This window comes from Lepus europaeus, chromosome 18, assembly GCF_033115175.1.
Source record: "Lepus europaeus isolate LE1 chromosome 18, mLepTim1.pri, whole genome shotgun sequence".
Classification (NCBI taxonomy): Eukaryota; Metazoa; Chordata; class Mammalia; order Lagomorpha; family Leporidae; genus Lepus; species Lepus europaeus.
In genome coordinates this window covers 11578974-11601278 of record NC_084844.1, presented here as the reverse complement: position 1 = coordinate 11601278, position 22305 = coordinate 11578974, and the positions used below count along the sequence as shown (strand labels likewise).

Below are 22305 nucleotides of genomic sequence, written 5' to 3'. Positions count from 1 at the left end.
CAGATGCCTGCTGAGGACCCAGGTACACTACTCCCCTGGGACCAGGGCTGATTAGCCGCACCCAGGAGTCACTGAAAAATGTGGGTTGGGGGGCTGGCGCTGTGGCTCACTTGGTTAATCCTCTGCCTGAGGCACCAGCATCCCATATGGGTGCCAGGTTCTAGTCCCGATTGCTCCTCTTCCACTCCAGCTCTCTGCTGTGGCCCGGGAGGGCAGTAGAGGATGGCCCAAGTGCTTGGGCCCCTGCACTGGCATGGGAGACCAGGAAGAAGCACCTGGCTCCTGGCTTTGGATCGGCGCAGCGCCAGCCGTAGCAACCATTTGGGGAGTGAACCAACAGAAGAAGACCTTTCTCTTTGTCTCTCTTTCTCACTGTCTACATCTCTACCTGTCAAACAAATAAAAAAAAAAAGAAAGAAAGAAAGAAAAATGTGGGTTGGACCAGGAGATATTTTCCCAGGCAGGTGCCATTTCATCCAACTAGAGATTTGGGAAGATATAAAAGATTGTTGAAGATTTTTATAAGATCCCAATCCATAACCATAGAGGACAGAGGCACTGGCCAAAACAGCATCACCAGTCTCGACCTGTACCATCACTCGAGTCTTCCCATCGGAGTGAATGGGGAGTTACTTGTGCCTGCCTGGGAGAAAACTAAGTTTACTTTTGTGTGTGCAGGAAAATCTCAACTCTGGCCAGCTGAGCCTAAGATAAATTCTGCATGTCAGGAGAACATTTGGGAAGCACTTCAACACTTTTATGTCTCCCAGAAAGGGTCCTACAGGGCCAGGATCAAGATAGACCGTAAGTTCAGTAAATCAAACATAAGTTTCCCATTTATTGGGAATTCCCATAATTGGATTTTAAATCAAAGGTTAACAGTGGACATTTCACGGCCCATTAAACCAATAAACCCAGAAATCTCCAGGAAATTTGAGCGTTAATCTAGGAACACAAGCCATCTTGGATCCTTACAAGGTCCAGTCCACAGGTTCTCAGCACTTCCTACCCTCCCCACCACGGACACACACATTAGTGGGTTCCAAGAAACAGACTTGGAATAGACAGACTTGGATAAACCTCGCCAACCCTTGTTTTTAGCCAGCCCACTGTGGGAGCTGGAGAAGTACTCTGCATGAAGAACAGGGAACTACGCCCCCAAGAGACCGGATCTGTCCCTCACACCTCTTTAGGGTACTTCCTCGGGCAGTCCACGGCTTGCCAAGTGTGCCTTAAAGAGCAGGTTCTCCTCTTGCCTAAGCAGTACTCAGACATTAGCAAGACCAGGCAATCAGGGACATACCCTCCAAGGGACACTGAAGACTTCACTGTGGACCTCATTAAGGCCTGCTGGTAATACATGATCTGGAAGAGACACCATTGTTAGAACACGGCCAACGGCCCCCACCCCCCACCCGGGGTCCCACTTCCATGTGGCCTCCAAAGCCAGAAGCCATAACTACACCCCACTCCCTTCCCTCCCTCAAGCCAGCCACCTCGGCACCAACAGAACCCATGCCCACATAGACTGGGGACCCCAAACTCCAACTGAGTATCCTTAACCCATCATCACGTGTCGGCCTAAGGAAGGGTACCAGCTTTCAAAGCATGTATCCTAAGGAGAATAAAGTGAGGACTGGGTCAGCCATCGGCTTTTCCCCACTGCACCTCTGGCCGTGCAAGCAGGGAGTGGGCCCCATCACAGGGGACATCTTCCATCTTTTGAGCCCAACAGCCTCTGTGGAAGCAAGTCTGTTGTTCTTCTCCCACCTTCTTCCCTTTCTGCACACCCATCGACCCATTCCACTCCAACAACCAATGCTTCCCAGGGTGTCTTGGACCCTGGATTTAAGCTTTGCCAAAATAGGTGCTTTGCTACCCTGCACCTATTGGCCGTGGCATGGCAGGAGCAAGGGCCAGGTTGGGGATGCAGCCACTCTGCAGACTTCACACCCATGCTCATCCCTGGCCATCCCTCCGCCATTTGTCTTTGAGGGGCGTTGCGTATCCTGCCTCTCAACAGCAGCTTACAAAAGAGGCTTTGTCCTTCTGTGCTGCCCATGACCTTGGAAACAATTGTCTGAACATGACACATGGTTTTCATTTCATGACTGAGTCAGTACACAAAGCCAAAGGGCACATAATTTATTAGAGGACTTCAGAATCAAACGGCGCTGGAGCAGGAAGACAAATTACCTCCTTTCTGACAGCAGTTATTGTTTGTTTCTGTAAAACAAAGAAGCAAACCCATTAAAGGGATATTAAGTCACTGCAGTTCAAACACCCACTTGAAAAACAAAAGTCCTTCTCCCATGAGCACACGGTCCATCTTCTCTTTCTTGAAAGTTCTACACTTCCTTGGCACCTCACCTCTGTGTTATTCTATGCAACCACTGGAGAATAATATCAACTCAGAGATTTGGTGAGGGAAAGAGAATAATTGACCGTGATAGCTTGACGCTGCTCTCCTGAAAGTCAAGGTGAACTAAAATCTAAGTCTGAGGTCATTCCCAAGCCATCCATACAGTGAGAGATTTAAGCTGCAGGAAAGGGAGGTCTCTAAGTCTCTCTGGGGTCTAGAATGAGAGATGAAGATGTGGAAATAGGGAGAGTTCTGGCTGCCTGGTGAGACCCATTCCCCAGGTCTTTACCCAGCAACACACACACGGAAAGGAAAAGCCACATCGCCGAGAATAAAGCACGCGGCTAAAGGAGCGGAGGCCAGCGTCCACCGCAAACCACGTCCCTGAGTTGAGCTGCAATGGGGAAGTCACATCAGACCCAGCCCCTCGCAGAAGGCGATGCAGGAAGTTCCCACTAGGGGGAGCCACAATGGTGGCCTTTCCCCGGGCTGTTTTGAGTCCTGGACAAAAAGGGATGGCTTCAAGTTGGGGTGTGTGTGTGTGTGTGTGTGTCACATTTAGACCCTTAGAAACCTCTGGAAACCATTCAGATCTCTGTAACCAAAATGCACAGATCTCCTACAAGCTGAGAGGAACACACTTTGTTGCACCGCTTTTCTGTTCCACGCCACTCTTCCAAGTTGGGTACGCTGGTAATTCCAGGCTTGGTTGTACCCAAGGCTTGGTACTGATGTCTACACTTCAAACCACCTGTTCATTGCTGCTTCACCCAACCCAGCCCTCGCCTGAGATACTCAGAAGTCCAAGGAGCACACTCTTTCCCCTTAGCCAGTTAACAAAGTAAGCCCTGGCCCAAGATAAGGGACTGGAGTGTCCTGTATTCACCTGTCCTAATCCATGCTCAGTTTCCTTTCGCTTCATTGGATTGCTGTTCACCTGACACCTTTTCCCTGGCTGGGGGAGTAGGGGCAGTTATCTCAGAAAGGTAAAGCCCAGGGGATCTCTACAGTTTGGCCTCAAACATCCTTTCTATTCCATAGCACGCATCACAATTTTAATGATATATTTGTGTGACTTTTTGTTTGATAAAAGTATCATCATTAAGACACACTTAAGGGATAGACATTCAGCACAGCCATAAGACACTGCTTGGGATGCCCAGATCCCACATCAGAGGGCCTGGTTCAAGTCCTGGCTCCCCTACTTCTAATCCAGCACACTTCAGGAGGCACCAAGTGATGGCTCAAATACTTGGGTCCCTGCCACCCATGTGGGAGACCTTGATTGAGTTCCAGGCTCCTGGCTTCAGCCTGGCCCAGCTCTGGCTGTTGCAGGTACTTGGGGAGTGAATCAGTGAGTGGAAGCACTCTCTCTAACTACCTTTCTGCTTTTCAGATAAAATGAACATGAATAAATTCATGTATGCTTTGGAACAAGACACCATTAAGGCAAGGAGGGCCCTGTCTATCTTGCCTAGCACAACATCTGATACAGAGTGCTCAATAAACATTGAATAAAGATAACTTCAGCATGCTTGGAGATCTAAAAAAAAGGGGGGGGGCATTTTTTTCCCCTAGGCTTAATGAATTTTTCTACTTGAAAATACTCTCCAGATTATCCAAATATTTTGGCAACCACACTTCCTATTTGGGCCCATTCTCTCTCAGCATAAAGCATTGTTTTAGAAGACACGCATTTAGGTAGCAAAGGTCCCTGGGGACTTGCATTCAGCTCGGATATAATCAAATCCATCTGTGCAAGTCTTGCTGGAGTGGATGGAGTATTCAGAAAGCGGGTTGATCAGGTTGGATCCAAAATGTGTGGGATCCGACTTGTTTCAGAATTTGAATCGCTTCCAGATATGGGTAGAGCTGCACAGACTTTGCCAGTTGAGCACCCCTATTCAGCAAACGCCAAGTTTGCATTCTCTTTGGCATTTTCAGATGACGGCTGTGCAGCCTGTAGTAGCCGCTGGCCTGAGCCCTTCTCCAACAGAAGGCGTGGGCTTGTCCAGCCTCACCTGCCTCTTCACCGGTTCCTTTCTTGCCTACAGCTGAGAATGCTGCAGGAGGTATTGGCTCCTTCACGCCATTTAATGGAAAATGAAAGAGAGAGGAGGAAGCCCAATCACAAGATGCACACGAACACAAATGAACACTAATGACGACAAAGACGCGACTCATGCTGGGCTCCCCAGCAGCACCAAAGGCATCAACACTCTGCTTCCTGTCTGCCGGCCACGGTTCTGTGCCAGCATCCGGGGCTCAGGGCTCCCAAGTGGGCAAACACACACGAAGGGGGGAGGGGCGGGACTTCTGTCTGTCCTGTTCTCCGGCTGTACATGCACACAGCCACACGCACACAGTCGCTGTTCTACCTCTTGTGGTTTTCTCCTTTGGCCTAAGGGGCCATTACCTCAGCCTTCCGGGCTTTCAGCTTTCTATATTTTTATTCTCTTCATTGGATTTTATTGCCATGGTAGGGTTCTGCCTCTGTGGAGTGGTTTGCTGTTTGCTTTCCGTTCCCAGAATTACCAACGACCTTCTGGGACTCCCACGAGCAGCAGTGAGCTCGGGAAAATGCTTATCTGAAATGCTTTGGGCCAGAGCGTTTCTGACTCCAGCTTTTCTGATTTTTGGAATATTCATTTGTAGGTAATGAGCTACCTGGGAGACCGGAGTCTGAATTGGAAACCCGTCTTCTGTTTGCTGTACACCTTCTGCACATAGGTTGACAGTGATTTGATACATCGTGTTGAAGAACTTTGTACAGGAAACAAAGTTTCATGGCGTGGAATTTCCCAGTTGGGGCACCACGTGGGTACTCAAAAGGTTTCAGATGGAACATTTCAAATTTGGGATTTTCAGATTAGGGTCACCCAATCTGCAATGGGATTCGGTTGAGTCTGAGGCTCCCCAAATGCTACCTTGCGTTGTCTGCGTAGATTTCAGTTTGGATTTCTAACTTTAGAAACAACTGTCCGTGGAATGGCCAGCTTCCTCCACATGGATGTGTGGTGCCTCCGCCCCCCACCCCCCGCCAGGGGCTGAGGGTGTTTTGGGGGTGCTGAGCTTTTCTAAAAGGAAGAGAGATGATTTGACCTAAGGGAGAAATGGTTCAGGTAAAAGCGTGGGCTTCAGGGATCAGACAATGGCTAAAATCCTTGTTCTACCACTTATTGGCTAAATGACCTTGAACGAGTTATTCAGCATCTCAGAGCCTCTGGTTTCTCATATGTAAAAGGAAGATAGGAAAAAGAGGATGACAGCTCCCTGCCAACGTGTCTGGGAAGGCAGCAGAAGATGGCCCAAGTGCCTGGGCCCCTGCCACCCGCACGGGGGACCCTGATGGAGTTCCAGGCTCCTGGCTTTGGCCTGGCACAGCCCTAGCCATTACAATCATCTGGAGAATGATCCAGCAGGTGGAAGATCTTTCTCTGTTTCTGTCTGTCCCTCTCTCCGTAACTCTGCCTTTCAAATAAATAAATCTTTTTCTTAAAAAAGAGTATTAAATGAGATAACACACACAGGTGACTGGCACACAGCAGAAACTCCATCTACAGCATCAGGCTTATGGCCCTGCTGCCAACATAGGGCATATGAGCATGGCATGATTTTAGCCCTTATTACAAGATAAAATACAGGATGCCTGGACTATCATGTCACACATACAAAAAAAAAAAAAAAGGTATTCATTATTGATCTGAAATTCAAATGTGAGACTCCTGTATTCTTATTTGCTATGTCTTACAAACATGCTATCAGTATTATTATTACTTAGCTAAATGCCCTAAGAAGCATTATTTTAAAGGAAAGTGAAGCCATTAAAAAATATATACATCTAAGCAACTCAAAGAAAACCACTCCATGATGAAATCAGAGGAAATAAACACTTTGTTTTCCACCCTGGAATTCGCACACAAATCCCAGGCCTTCCCAGGTAAAGCCACTCTGCAGGTGCATCCCAGGGGGAGCGCACTCTGCCCAGCAGGGATATTCTGCTGGGGTCGGCGTGGGAGGCTCGGCGTTCTCGGACTTCTAACAACTGAGTATTTTTCGCTGGCACGGTTGCCCAAGTAGAGACACATCTAGACTTGTTTACGTAGCTCGGTGGCCAGCCTGTTGCCGGGAAACCCAGTTGCAGGCTGGGGACAATTGTCAGGAGGGTCAGGAGGGGCCAGGGCCATGCCTGTGAGGCCCCGGGCCGCTGTCACACAGGAGCAGGGGAGGGGTAAGCAAGGCGCTTTGGGGTAATGAATCTGGGACGAGACAGGGGTGCGGAGTGGGACAAAGCCACAGATCCCAAGGCAAGAGGCAGGAGAACCTGCCGAGGACTCTGGCCACACCAGCACAGAGGGCATGGAGAGGCCCAAAGGCCAGAGGCTGGGACATCCAGAAACTGGAGAAAGCAAAGCGAAGCAGAAGAGAAGAGAGACGGGAGGCAGCTGTGCAGGGAGGGGAGGAGTTGAGGTCTCCATCTCCTGCAAGGAGCACCTGTCCTGCCGGTGCTCCCTGGCCACACAGAGGACAGACTGCTCACAGCCGCCAGGGCTACTGCAAAATGAAAACGCAGGGCCCCCTTCCCAGAAAAAAAAAAAAAAAGTATAAAGAGTTTTAAAACGACAGCAGAACGTTAAATCAAGCAAGGTCCTTCTGCATGTGGGGCTTGGGTGACAGCTCAAGTCACCTGCCCATATAGCGGGCCCTGGTGCAGGAGCTGGGGTTGGGAGCCGGCGAGGGCTAATGGTGATAGCAAGGCAAAGCTGGGGCTGCAGAACTGGATGGGCTGAGTCTCTGAGCTGGCTCTCAGTGGAGTCAACAAAACCCAGCAAGGCTTCTACGGCCCACACCAGGGCACTAAGAACCACCAGGCAGGACAGAGTGGCCCCGGGTGGGCGTCAGCGGGAGTCCTGATCCTGGCTCGGCCTCTCCCGAGCTGAGGGTCCTTGGCTGAGCTCCTGCATCCCCTCCACCCGCCGCCTCCACCGCGACATGGGGCTGCGCACACCACCGCGGGCTGCTGAGGCTGCTGTGAGTCGCCACTGAGCTGCTCCCGGTGGGAGGCACTTAGCTCCATGCCTGGCACTGCCCCAGGTCCTCAGACACCAGCTGTGAGCATCACCCCTTCCCCAGCCAGCCGCTGTCATGTAGGGGCCGCGAGAAGAAAGCAGTTCGCCCCCTCCAGATGGGGCTTTGGTTTGCTGAGGGCTCCGGGCTGGGTGCCCCGCAGAGCAGACCTTGACCTTGGCTTTTTAGCCTAGAGGCCAGCGTGTGTGCACACCAGCGTTTATGCTGGGCTGGGCCAGCAGCCGTGCTGTGGACTAGGCGGAGAGGCTACAGTTGGCAAGTATCATCCTCCCTATGCCTACAACCAGGCTAAAAGGACATACGAGGAAACTGATCCAATGCAGCCCCCAGTACAGTCTCTACAGCCTCCAGAGTCCTGTAACCGACCTCGCACAACACGTCCATGGTTACAATAGTCACAGCTGCTGTGAACGCGTGGCCTCTACCATGTATGGGATACTGTTCTAGGGCCACATGAATGATCTGGTTGAACCCGCTGAGGAAGGAGCTGTTGCTGCGCCCATTTTATGGAGGAGGAAAGTGAGGCTGTGAATGCCCAAGATCACACAGCCAGGAAGTGGAGCGCTGGGGTTCACTGTGCTGTCACAGCTCTCTGTAGCACACCCTGCCTCTCATCACTGGGGACAGAGGTGACTCCTTCTGCACAGGGCTTGCCCCATCACTTTCTGGGATGGAGGGGCCCAGGGAAGGCCAGCTGTGCCTCACAGCCCACAGCCAGCACCCCCTTCCTGTCTCCTCCCTGCTCAGCAACTCGTGCCTGAGAAAGGGAAGCTGGGGGTGCAGTCAGAACTCGGGGTGGGGGGGATGTGGTGGCTCCCAGCCTGAGGGGGTGGGTGACCCATGTCCCTAGACCCCTGCCACCCCAACTCAGAAATGACCTCTCTCTGCAAACCAGCTCGGGCACCCAAGTGCTCTGACCTGAGACCCTTTGCACTCCCAACACCTCCCAGAGCCACTGCGTGTTCCTGGCAACCCTCTCCTGCCTGGCGCAGGTGCACGGGGCAAAGTGGGGGGCACTGAGTCACGGGGGAGGGGTGGGGACCTGCAGACAGAACACAGCGCCAGCCTGCAGTGCCTGCCCATGCCCAGCCGGACGGGGGCACGCCTTCCTCTTCTTCCCTCTGGGCAGCAGCCAGGGCAGGACGGAAGAAAGAGAGCTGTGGGGAGAGAGAGAGAGGAGGCGCCGATCAGAGGTGCTCCAGGGAAGGCACAAGGGCTCCGAGTGTGGGCCCAGGGAATGGGGTTTGAAACCCAGAAGGGGTGCGTCCTCCATGCTCAGGGAGGTGGCCCGGCCATGCCCCCTGGAAGCCCCCCAGGAAGCACCCAGGATGGAGCCACCCTCCCAAGTTACCGAAGACACCCCTCCCCCCAGCCCCTGGTCCCTACACCCCACCCAGGCAAATTAGGAGGCAATGCCTCCCCTCCCCCTCCCCTGGAAAGAGCTTTCCAGAGCTGGCACTTAACCATTTAAAAAAAAAAAAAAAAAAAAAAAAGCTCCTCTTCCACCCGGGTGCTGTATTTTACTTGATGGTTCTGTCTCCATGGCAACGGGGCGCCAGCGGCGCTGATCTGTTATCTGACAAGGGGGACATAGAAAAGGCTGCCATAGAACAGACCACAGGTAGGGGCCCCTCGGCCTGTGGACAAGGGACCTCCGACTGCCCCTGTGTCGCTCCCGGTAGACTGGACACCTCCCCCCACATCCCAGAGCTGCCTTGCCACCTTCTGCCTGCTCCTTCCTCTCCTTCCTGGCTTTCCCAGCACCTCCCTCCAGTCCCTACCCAGACACCTCCTGGTTTCACGGGTATCACATGAGGGTAAGGAGTGGCTGAGCCCTTGCTGCCCAAAGATACTGCTGGACAGAAGGCAGGGGCACCAGCACCCAGGAAGAGCATAGATGGGCTTAGGCTGGCTCCTGGCACCCTGGTTCTTAGCCAGGACAAGCTCGACTCCCGCCCCAGGAACACGGAGACCCTGGGGCCGATCGGGGCAGGGAGAGGCAGGAAGGTGCTGGCACCTGCTGGCTAGGGGCCACGGACGCACTAGCACCCTGCAGGCCACGGGACAAGCTCCTCTCTTGGCTAGAAGTATCCGTGAAGCCACGGTCTCAACAGTTTATGAACAATCCTCCTTCACATCAAACATTTTAAATCATAGGAACTTAATGGTCCATCATGAAAGGTAGCCTATTTGGGCAAAGGGTCATTTTAAAATGAGAAGCAGCAGAGGATCTTTGCAAAGACCCCAGCCCACTGGAATGCACAGTGAGACGCTCCAGTCCCTGTGGTGTGCATTAGGGTTTAAATCCAAACTTGATCCCAGCGCTTTGAGCCTGGGGCCTATCACCATCTCTGGGGAAAAGAACTGGCTAAAATTATGCACAATATGTCTGCTTGGGCATCTTTGGGCAGAACAGGCTCATAGCATTCATCAGATTTTCAAGGAGGAAAATTACTCAGGACAGTCTGAAAGGCAGCGACCCGACGCCGTGTGCACTGACTGCACTCCACCTTCCCTCCCCGCCTTGCCAGCTGTAATCTCTCCACCTAGGACCACTGCCCCTGCCTTCCCTCTCCCCCCGTCCTAACACCGTGAGGACCACAGTCTCATCTTTGGCAGTGCCGAAGGGGAGATATCACTGCCCCGACAGGCATGGACACCTTCGCAGCCTTGGGACCCCGCCTCAGCCCTCCCCGAGTGGCAGCAGATACCTACCTAGTTTACCTTAACTTCATTTGGATTGGTCACTCGGTCCAGGCCGTAGTCCAGCACATTGTTCACTCCTGGCTGAAGGAAGAAAAACAACATAAGGGTCACTACGGGGAGTCTCCGGTTTCTGGTTAACTTCAGGTAGCAGGGAACCTGCTGGTGGTGAGACTGAGCTGAGAAGGGCTTGTGGCCTCACCTACAGGCAGCTACGAAGCATGTAAACCCTCCATGAGCTGGTGAGCTCATGAAGGCCACTGTGCTACAGTAGCATCCCCAGCACTCAATATAGTGAGGTGGATGGATGGATGGATGGATGGATGGATGGATGGTCTCCAAATTCAGCAAGAGTTCTCGGGATTAATGCCTGCGACTCCTGACCCCTCCCACAGTGCTCCTTCCCCACACTGTGCAGTTTCCCTCTTGGCTCATACAGAGAAGGCACAGGGCTCTGCTTCGACTTCACATAGGCGCTCTGAGCTCCAATCCAGGTTCTGCTGCTCCCTAGCTGTACCGATGATCCTGGACGTCACGTCTCCTCTCTGCACTCGCTAGCCCATGTGAGAAACAGAGGTGCCTCTGACAGAGCAGGTTCTGCTGAGGATTTAACAAAACAGGATGTGGAGCTCTCAACAGCGGGAAGCCATCACTGAATAGGGGTTATGTTCACTTCAAGGTAATGTGTGTTAAGGGGTGGCCCAAAGTTGGGTCACCGATCTTGGCCAGTTCCCTCCTCTATTGGCCAATCCATTCTCTAACCAGTCTTACTTGGTCTCCCTCAACTCTTTGAGGCCATAAATGTGGGTCTTCCACTTCCTTTAACGATGTCTGGGGCCAGCATCCGCCGAGGCATGGCACATGTTACTAACCAGCTCGATTGCACGGAAGCAGAGTTGGGGAGTGACAGGACTGGGCTTTCTCTCCACCCGAGTCAGCCTCATCCTCTGTATCAGCCACATTTTTTAGCTCAGATGTGAGGTTGCCAGACACAATATAGGACATCCAGTTATTTCATAAAATCAGCAAATGGCTTATGTCTCAATACTCCTATGTGTTTATGCTAAAATATAAAACATGTTTTAATTTAAAAAATGTATCTTGATATAAAATATATTTCCTATAAAAATCATTTGGTGTTTGAAATTGAAATTGATCTGCACGTTCTCTGTTTTATTTGCTACATCTGGCAACTTAGCTCCACACCATGGAGGCAAAGATTGGGCTAAGAGCCTAGGCAAGGAAGAGATAAAACCAAGGAACCAGAAAGTGGATGAGGAAGAGGACAGGGAGTTGTTACAAGGGGGGCCTTGATCACCAAACACTTGCACAGCACTCGCTGTGTTCTGGGTGCTGTGTTCAGTATGGGGAGCCCATGGGTGTGGCATGAGACCCCAGCTCTCAGGGCAGCCGTGCAGACAAGTGGAGGCACCTGCTCCAGTCCTTATGGACAGCAGGGGAGGCAGCCACTCAGCTATGTGTCATACGGATGGTGGGTCACATTTGTGACACATGTCAGGAGAAGCCTACACAGGGGTGTGACCTGGGAGCTGGGGTGGAGGGAAAGGGTGGGTATGGGAATCAGTGGCCCCTGGAGTTGCCCGCTATGTAACTAAAGACAGCTTTCACACACTTCCACACACTCGCACTCACATGATCTCTAACACACCTACACACAGTCTCACATACACACTCACAGGCATGCACACCCTGACACTCCCACTCCTACACAGCCCACACCCACGCTACCCTGACAGCCGCTGTCCGGCCACCCTTCCTCAGGCACCGGCTGCCTCGGCAGCTTCAGTGTCCAGAGTCCATCCCCAGCTCTTTCCTTTGAACTTGCCCCACTCTCTGATAGAACTTCTGCTGCCCCCATGCTCAACGGTGCATGGGCAGCACTGAAATCAGCACAGGGGCGCCCCCGCTGCCTGGACCTTGGACTCACCCCCGTAGCTGCCCACCAGGCTCTACCATTCTGCCGTCCTGTCCGGCTGAGCCTCATCACAACCCTCTTTCCCACCTCCCTCCGGCTGCTCTGCCGCCCAGTCTCCTGGCCCTTCTGTGGGCAGCAGCTCTGTCTCAGCCATGCCTGGTGGAGCTGTCGTCCCCTCCCAGCGGCCTGCCTTTGAAACTTGCTCTACACTGGGTTGGGAGACTGCCAGCCTTCTCATTCATTCATTCATTCAACAGTCCAGTGCGCTAGTCATGGCTTCTGGCGTACAAGGCAGTACTTGAAGGAAGTTAACCCAGAGCTGTGAGTGCATAGGAAAGAAGGGCGAGCGAGCACCCCACACTGTGTGCAGAGGCTCCTGCCCTGGTGTCGCCCACAGGAAGGCCCCCAGAGCTGAGCGAGCTTCTCCCTCCCACCAGAGGAACCGTGAACTCCAGGGTCTGATGCCCCAACAACACACCCTGGGCGTAAGCCAGAGAGGCACTTTGCTAACCGCTTCATAATCCAGGTTAGGAAAGACCCTCTGTGCTTGGCACACCTGTGCCGGGAGGAGGCCACCTTCCCAGGAATCGGCATTCCTGAGTGGGGCCGGCTCGGTGTGCACACCTCTGCGACACGGCGCCAGTCGCTCCTGTCCCTTTTCTAGCTCTCACCTCCTCCCTCCCCCTGTCTGATGCTTGGGACGGAAACCGAGCAAAACACTCAGTTGTTTTATTATAAACAAAATAAAGCAGGGACTAAATGGAGGGAGATGGGGCTGGGAAGGGAGATGGTTTGGGGTTGACGGGTTAGAGAAGTCTCTCCCGCAGGTCTTGTCTTGAATGCCACGTCCACGGGAAAACTGGTCCCTGATCTGACGCAGGGCCCCTGCCTCCTCCAGGCTGCCTGCCAGGCCTTTCTGTTTACTATCATCCCTTTGTGAAAGCATTTTAGTCTCTGCATCCCCACCAGACTGTGATAAGCTCCTTGGAGTCCTGGACCACGTGGTCTTGGCTCATAAGCCTAATAGCACCATTGCCTAGGAAGGTCTTGGTGCGTGGTTGATATTCACAAATAGACGTGGAATCTGTTTTGTAGATTCAAACAAGAGTAAAAGCAGTGTTCCACCCTGTTTCTGTGATGTAATATGATATGTGAGACCATTTTTCCAGATCAAGGGATGCCTTTGTAAATATTCCACTAACAGCCCCACGGTGCTCCATGTCGTGCACACCCCACTTTGCCAGTCTTCGCATTGGACACACAGCCCCACCTTGACGGGAAATAGAGGGCAGCCGTCTCCTCTGGCGAGCATCCGCACATTGATTGAAACAAGGGCCCTTTAAGTGGACACTCAGACAAGTGAGCACTCGGTTTAGAGCACACCCCGCCGGAGAGCAGCCTCTGTCTGCGGACCCAGGGCACAGCAGAGATGTTCTCATCAAAGACACAGGGAGGCCCCGGATGACCTGCTCAAGGAGCTACCCTCCTTCCGTCCATTTCAAGAACTCGCTGTTGTCTGCATCGCGCCCGGAGCTCTGCTGGGCTCCACCTCACTCTCCTTCACTGCTGGGCACTGAGCCATGGGGTCACGCCCCTCGGCCACTACCACCACGTCTGAACGGGGCCTCTGCCGGTGATGCAACTCCTGGGGCAGCCTGGGCAGACCTTCCTCCCCTCCCTTGATCACCTCTCGCTCTGCCCCCGTGGCACTTGGCTCTTGGCATGGGAGAGCACCGCTCACCTGTGTTAGGCCGTGTGGATTTTGAGCTCCTCGAGCTAAGAGAGGAGGGGGGGCTGGGCAGGGGTTCTGCTTGAACAGGAGCAGAAGGTGGGCGTTGCCATCAGATAGATACGGACCCACATCCCAGCACTGCAGGCTCCTGACTCTCCCCGGGCCTGGGCCTTAACTTCTCCATCCGAGTAATGGGGATGACGACACTCCCCACTTCAAAGCCTCATGGTCAGGTGGGAGTGAGATAACCAGTGCCAAGAGCTTCCCACCGGCACCTGATAGGTGCTCAGTGATGTTTAGCTGTCAGTTTACGCCCAGCACCTAATTGGCACAGAGTGAGAGCTCAGTGAAAGTTTCCTAGGTTGATGAACAGGCCAATGAACAGGTGAACAAATGGGCTCAGTTGCTGCAGACCACGGCACGTTCTACAACAGGTAGCCACAGTCTGCACAGTGGCTGATCAATACGTCACAGAGCCAGAGGCCATGTGGCTTTGGCTGGCTTTTTCCCCACTGAATTGGAGGCTCTTGCTTGGGTCTCCTGCAGGTGGTCTGCTGGTTGATAAGCTCTGGGGCCTCCTGACCTTGGCATGTCTGCTTTTGACTCAAGGCACGGCAGGGAGAGAGAGCACATGCAAAGATCAGCTCTGTGTCCCAGGACTTGTGGAATGGCTCCAAGCACGTCAAAGCCTCACCCTGAACTTGGATCCTTGGTCAATCAAAGATGGGCCAAGCAGCCTGGAACCCAGGCACCATGTTTGTTGGAGCAGCGATGACTCGGGCAGTGTGTCAATGACCAAGTAGGTTACAAAGCACTGAAACACACTAAGACAACCTGTGACATTGGCACGAGACGCAAAGGAGCACCAGGGATCTGAGGGAGCACTCTGTAGGCAGCTGTGTTTGGGTCTGACAGTCTGGCACTTACAAGCTGGGTGACTGGGCAAATCAGCAACAACTCTGACCCTCAGCTGGCTCATCAGTAAAATGGGAACAATAGCACTGCCTCCCAGGCAGGGCTGCACAGATGAACAAGAGCGTGAAGGCAGAGCGCTCAGCAGTGCCCGGCACACAGTGAGTTCTCAATTCATGTTTCCATGATGATGGTAGCGGTGGCAGAGGTGGCCGGAGTAGGGGACATCAGGAAGGGGTAGAGACGGAGGCGTGGAGGAGGTAAGGGAGGAGGGGCTGGTGAGGACAGAGGAAGGGGCAGGGGTAGACAGGGTGGCAGAGGAGGCAGTCACAGCCATGCGCTGTTGGATTTATGTGCCTCTGTGTCAGGCTGTAAAGAGCCACTTAGCCATTGCCTGGTGGGGACTGCGAGCGTGCCCAGGACCCCTGGGGAGAACCCGAGTGATCTATTTTTCACTTTCTTCCCTGTAGGCCTCCTGAATGCAGGAATGGAGGGGAGGAGAGGGGCCCTGGGGTGATCAAGTGCACAGCCAGTCTGTCATTTTGCGAGCACTGCAGTCCCACAGGCATCCCACACAGCAGGGGAAGCACGCCAAAGCCAGAGAGGCAATGCACTGCATGGCACGCACTTGCTCCTCTCTCTCCCTCCCCTCTCAGCCGCTGGGGCTTGGATCTGGTAGAGGAACAGGAGGGAGAGCAGGAGACACGCAGGACAACTTCCAGCTACGTTAACTGCCAGCCTGGGCGTTTGATTTTTCTGCTTTGGAGACGTGGGTGTTCTGGTTTTCCTTCTTAGATTCCTTTCCCATGGTTTTGTATCCCAGACCAAAACTCAGTCCCAGCCCTCATAAAAGATGCACCCATTCAGCTTCCTACCTAACACCAACAGATGGACCAAGGGCAGACACCAGCCAGCCCGTGTATTTCGTCTTCCAGCCAAGAGGCTGGTACTCAGCACCAGACAGCTCCTCCTACTGACCCAACTCTGAGCCCACAGAAGGGCTGCCGACAGGGGTGGTGAGAGCAGGGAGGGCTGGAGGGCAGGGGGAGGCTTTGGGAAAGATGGAGATACTCACCGGGCACCGGTGCACCAGCCAGTACGCCTTCTCCTGGCAATCCAGTGCGTACCTGTCTGCTTTGGTCCTCTCCTTGCCAGTCCTGGAAAGCCAAAAGCCACATTCGAGGCCATTAGCACCTTGCACCTGCCAGTCAGTGATGGTACTCACTTCTTACGCCCTGGACCACTCTCCCAAGGTGCCCAGAGAATGCACATGCCCCACGATAGTGATCAACACCGCAAATGCTGCCTTCACCCTTATGGGCTACGTGTCCCTTTGCCTACTTTGACATCCGCGCTGTACAGGCTTCCCAATGGCCTTCCTCACTTCACAGTTCAGGAACCAAATAAAAGAGGAGCTGAAGGCATTCCAGGATCACACAGTCGGCGCGTGGCACAGCAGGACTGGCGCCGGGAGTGTCCCCAGCAGTACCCTTGCCAGGATGAGATGGGGCAAAATGATGGCTCTAGCACCAAACCAACTCCAGCAGCTTCACCGCTGGGGCTGCACACACAGATGACCTCCTGGGCCAGCACTGGACGGCCTGGGGCTTCTTAATTTTCCCCTGCCTCGGTCAACAACACGGTCAATGTCAATGTCAGCAAGCAGGCAGCAGTGAATGCCAGAGCTTTTGCTGGGGGAAACACTGGCCTCGGGCATCCTCTCCCTCCCTACTCACTCCAAAGAGCTTGGGGCCAAGGCAGCGCTGTTTCTGAACCTAAATGCTTCCTGGGAGAGGCTGTTTATCTTTCTCACAGCCCAGCCTCCCCCTTTGCACGACGGGTGAGAAAGGATGCTGGAATCTCCTCCTCCAGGAGCAAGATAACACCGATTCCATGCCGTGGGCCCATCCAGTGCCATTTCCATGGCGATTTTCACTCATATTTGGTAATGTTTGCCTTCCCAAGCAGCACGGCTGATGCATGTACCTTCTACCCGATGGCATCGGCGGATGGCTTTCCCTGAGACTGTGCTGTGGATGACGTAATAACACCCAGAGAGCCACATGGGTGCACAGCATCCTTCAGTGGGTGTTTTGCCAACTTCCTCTGGGAATTAAATAAAAACACTGCTGCTCCCACTTCCCTACGCCAATCTAACCGGGTTTTCTGCCAGATTAGCTGGCCCAGGCCCTCCGGAGGAGGCACTGCAGAGAGCCCTGTGAGTGGTCCATCTCCAGGGGAGCACAGGGGTCCTTTCGGCCCACGCCCTCCTGCTTTTGTGTGTAAGAGGAGAGGGGAGTCACCTTAAATGTCGCTCGAGAGAGCCTGCAAACCGGAACTATTCCAGTCTGTCTTACAATGTTTTTCTCAGCAGCAGCAGGTACATGCAATTATTCACCCTCCACTATGTTCCAGACACTGGGAGTAGTACACGGATGACCCAAACGGACACGATCCATGCCTTTTGGTCTATACGTTACACAAGCAGCCAAGAAATATAGGACCAGGCCAGGCATTTGGCAGAGTGGTTAAGATGCCACTTGCAGTGCTGGTGCTGTGGTGTAGCGGGTAAAGCCACTGCCTGCAATGTCGGCATTCCATATGGGCACCAGTTCGAATCCCGGCTGCTCCACTTCCAATCCAGTTCTCTGCTATGGTCTGGGAAAGCAGTAGAAGATGGCCCATGTCCTTAGACCCCTATACCCACATGGAAGACCTGGAAGAAGCACCTGGCTCCTGGCCTCGGATCAGCGCAACTCTGGCCATTGTAACCAACTGGGGAGTGAACCAGCATGGAAGATTCCCCCCTCCTCTCCCTCTCTGTAACTCTAATTTTCAAATAAGTAAATAAATATTAAAAAAAAAAAAAAAGATGCCTCTTGAGATGCCCACTTCCCATGTCAGGGTTCCCGATTCAAGTTCCAGCTCTGTCCCAGATTCCTGCTTCCTGTAAACGCAAGCCCTGGGAGGCAGCAGATTATGGCTAAAGTAGTTGGATGGCTGCAACACACATGGGAGACCCAAACTGAGTTTCCAGCTCCTGGTTTTGGCCTGGCCCAATCCTGGCTATTGCAGGCATTTGGGGAATGAACCAGCAGAGAGGAGGACTTGTGTGTGTGGGGAGGGGAGGTTCCCTCTCTTTCCCCCTCCCTCCCTCCCTTTCAAATCAAATAAATGTTTAAAAAAGAAACATAGAATTGCAAATCGCATTACGTGTTATAAGAAAACACTGAGGTACGATAATATAGACCCATGGTGGCCCCTGGGGTGAGTTTTAGTCCTGTCTGTAATTGTCTGATGCTCCCTGCATTGACAGATGTGCCTATGTCCAATTCCTTTGAAGCCAGGTGCAGTTTTGTGATGGTTTTGACCAACTATAGTCTGAGGGCTCTTCCAAAAGTTCATAGAAAGGTGGAATTACAACATGAGTTTGGTGCAAAACAAATGAAATCCATGCATATGAGAAGGACTTCAAAAAGTTCACAGAGATGCATGTTGTGAAAAAATTATGGACAGATTTAAAAACATTTGCACCAAAATAAATTTATCTTTTGTTAAGATTTATTTTTATTGAAAGACAAAGTGAGAGAGAGAGAGAGGGAGAGAGAGAGAGAAAGAGAGGAAGAGAGGGGGAGAGGGAGAGGGAGGGAGAGAGAGAGAAGAAGAGAGGGAGAGGGAGGGAGAGAGAGAGAAGAAGAGAGGGAGAGAGGGGGAGAGGGAGAGGGAGGGAGAGAGAGAGAAGAAGAGAAGGAGAGGGAGGGAGAGAGAGAGAAGAAGAGAGGGAGAGAGGGAGAAAGAGAGAGAGAGAATATCTTCCATGCTCTGGTTCACTCCCCAAATGGCCACAACACCCAGAGCTGGGCCAAGGTACCAGGAGCCAGGAATTCCACCCAGGTCTCCTGCATCAGTGGCAAGAACCCAGGTACTTCAGGCATCATCTGCTGCTTAGCAGGGAGCTGGATCAGAAATGGATCCCCAGGACTCAGAACCAGCACTCTGACATGGGATGCAGGCACCCCAAGTGGTGGCATAGCCCGCAGCATCATGGCACCTACCCGCAAATAAACCCACCTTTCAATTCCATTCAAACAACCTTTCTGAAGTACCTTCCCATGTCAGGCAGGGCACCTTTCTCCCTGGAGGCACCCTTCTCCCTGCCACCCTTCTCCCTGGAGGCAGACTGGAGACAGGAGTTCATGAAGCCTCCAATCCCTGTAAGCAATCTGACTGCCCTGACGGCGTCCTGTTGTGGGGCGGCTGTAGCCTGACCCCATGAAGGGATCCAGAGGCTACAAGAGGAGAGCGAAGAAACAATGGCTCCCTCCTCAGGGGCTCCAGGCCGCCGGCTCCAGGCATCTGACTGCACTCACTGAGAGGCTCTCAATCAGAGCTGCCCAGCCACGTCCCTGCTGAATTCCTGACCTACGGAAATCACAATAGATAATAAATAATTGGTGCTGTCTTGAGCCACTAAGTTTAGATCTGAGTACAGTAATAGCTCATCGGAAAAGCCTCTTTGAGGAATTGACATTGAAGTGTGCGTTCTGACAGCACAGACAAGGTCAAGTGGCAAGATCCTGCTTATGTTTCAAAAGTAGAGGCAGGGACCTGCTGTGGTGCAGCAGGTTAAGCCAAAATCAGATTGCTAGTTCAAGTCCCGGCTGTTCCAGGTCCTATCCAGCTTCCTGTTAATGCACCTTGGAAGGCAGTGCTTGGGCCACTTCCTCCCATATAGGAGACCTGGACAGAATTCCTGGCTCTTGGCTTCAGCCAGACGGTGCCCTGCCTATTGCAGCCATATGGGCAATGAATCAGCAGCTGGAAGATATGTCTGTGTGTGTGTGTGTGTGTGTCCCTCCCCATCACTTTGACTTTCAAATAAATAAATCTTAAAAAAAAAAAAATGAAGGCAATCTGGGAGCAGAGGGGCCATTATTGCCATGGTCGTCCAATGTAGGAACAGCAGATGCAGCCAGGAGTCACACATAGTGGAAAGGACTCTGCCAGAGGTGACAACAGGACACGGATGACTAGACAATGCCAGGGAGGGGAGTGTGGACAGCGGCCCCTTTACCAATACAGGTAAACTACAGGAAGAGCTTTGGAGAGTGAGGGCAAGACACGGTCAAACAAGGACGAGTTGGGTGCTGAGTGGGACAACAGTGTAAGATGTGGAGTAGGTAGCTGGATGCTCAGCCTGAACTAAGAAGACAGGGCCCAGTACAAGTAAACGACTGCCCACAGGCCAACCCCCATGGCCACGGCCTTCTTCTGCTGTGAGAACTGGCATCGAAAACCCTAGGCAGCCCCTGAGTTAGGCCACGGAGCTCATGGGCAGGCCAGCAGCTCCGAGGCAGAGAGCCATCGAGGAATGGTTTCGTCCTAAGGCACCTGGAAGGGAAGGGAGGAGGGGACTGTCTCATGACTTGAGCAGTGCTGAGCTTTATCCAGGGCCTGGGTGCTGGGTAGGGGGACCCATCAGAACTGCTTTGAGCTGCAAGAGCCCCTTGAGCACCCTGGAAGGCATGTGTGCTCTGGGTGGCTAGGATCATCCTGCTCAGAGCAGAGAGGGGAGGGGGCGTGCAGGGGCTGAGAGCAGCAGGCACATCTTGCTTCTCTCTGGATCCCTAGGGCCCAGCCCAGTGTAGGAACCTCTCAGGAGCTCAACACTGATGCACTGAACGGGACACAGTCATTCTAGCACAAGCTCTGCCTCTGCCTCATTAAGTGACCACAGCCAAGTAATCTTAACTGCTCCAAGCCTGTTTGCCCATTTGTCGAGGTGAGGACGGACAATATTTATTACTCTGCAAATTGCCCCCACACTCCAGAAGAGGGGTCAGTACCCAAGAACTCACCAAATGGAGCCTTGGAAACAAACAGAAGTGACAACCAGTTAGAAAGCTGTCCCCTGGGGTTGGCACTGTGGCACAGTGGTAAAGCCACCGCCCGCAGTGCCAGCATCTTATATGGGTATCTGTTCAAGTCCCGGCTGCTCCACTTCTGATCCAGCTCTCTGCTATGGCCCGGGAAAGAAACAGAAGATGGCCCAAGAACTTGGGCCCCTGCACCCATGTGGGAGGCCCAGAAGAAGCTCCTGGCTCTTGACTTCGGATTGGCCCCAGCTCTGGCCATTGCGGCCATTTGGGAGGTGAACCAATGGATGGAAGACACACTCTCTCTCTCACTCTCTCTCTCTCTCTCTCTTCCTCCCTCCCTCTCTCTCTCTCTCTCTCTCTCTCTGCCTCTCTGTAATTCTTTCAAATAAACAAATAAGTCTAAAAAAAAGAGAGAGAGAGAGAGAAAGGAAGGAAGGGAGGGAGGGAAGGAGGGAGGGAGGGAGCTGTGCCCTGTATTCCTTTGTCTCAAATGTGCCTCAGGAAACATGTTAGTAGCTGAAGAGCAGTAGCTGCATTCTCATCAATATCCCTTCTGAACCCCAACCCTAAGAGAGGATCAATAAAGGCATTTGGCCACAAAGGTTTTTCTTTTCCTGGGTTTTCCCACACAACAGTGGTCACCAGGCAGTCTAGACCTTCTAGGCTCTGGACCTGTTCGGGGAGTAAGGCTGATCCCAATGGAGTCCGTTGTTCCAAGCATCACTGGTACTGTTCAGGCTGCTCAGGCACATGGCACAGTGGCACCGCCCCACCCACCATCCTTTGAACAAGCCAGGCAGAACCACGTGACCTGTGTTGCCTGCTGAATTGCGAGTACAAGTAAGAGAGGCCACTCTGCTCTGCACACGCCCTGGCTCCCCTGCTTTAGCAACGGGCAAAGCTCAGATGTTCCCTGCTCCTCCAAATGCGTCCTGGAGCGAGGAAGCCTGGAAAGGTCCCACTGACCCACACCGGACAAGCAAGAAGCAAACCTCGCTGCTGCCGATCGCCGGGAGCCAAGGGTCATTGTTACCATGGGCTGACCTCATCCTGAAAATACACTCTCCACACACACGGACACACACACACACACTGTCCCCAACATTCACATCCTGCCCTCATGGATAAGGCAGACTCCCCCAAAGGGACTGTATGGGTCAGCTTTTCCTAACTATAACAGAATGCCTGAGCATGCTCAGCTTTATTAGTTAAAGAAGTTATTTTGGCTCCTGGTCCTGGAAAAGCGACATCTAGTGGCCTCATCTGGTGGTGGCCTTCTCGCTGGCAGAGACCCAAGGTGACCCAGAGCATCACACGGCAGGAGACAAGGACCTCATGTGCCTGTCTCTGTATATGTCACTGATAGAGCCACCAGGACTCAACCTTGGGTGCTTCAACCTAATGCTACAACCCAACCCAACCACTTTCCAAAGGCCCACCTCCAACACCATAACTGGATTAAGTATCTACCTTCTTTTTTTTTTAAACACCTATTCTCATATTGCATTCCTTAAGGATTTGCCAAATTGGTTTCATTCTGCTTTTTTTTTTATTTGACAGGTAGATTTATAGACAGTGAGAGAGAGAGAGAGAGAGAGAGAGAGAGAAAGGTCTCCCTTCCGTTGGTTCACTCCCCAAATGGCCACCATGGCCAGTGCTGCACCGATCTGAAGCCAGGAGCCAGGTGCTTTCT

At 52.8% G+C, this 22305-nt stretch overlaps 1 protein-coding gene across 1 annotated transcript in view; it reads right to left on the bottom strand.

The window, feature by feature from the left end:
- Positions 1 to 22305, bottom strand: part of RGS9 (regulator of G protein signaling 9) — a 65314-nt gene that overhangs the window by 22150 nt on the left and 20859 nt on the right. Inside the window, exons 8-11 of the mRNA XM_062216340.1 lie at positions 15809 to 15890; positions 10175 to 10237; positions 2197 to 2226; positions 1304 to 1365 (exon numbers count right to left, since the gene is read on the bottom strand). Of these exons, the coding sequence (XP_062072324.1) occupies positions 1304 to 1365; positions 2197 to 2226; positions 10175 to 10237; positions 15809 to 15890 (237 nt within the window). The remainder of the gene's footprint in view (positions 1 to 1303; positions 1366 to 2196; positions 2227 to 10174; positions 10238 to 15808; positions 15891 to 22305) is intronic.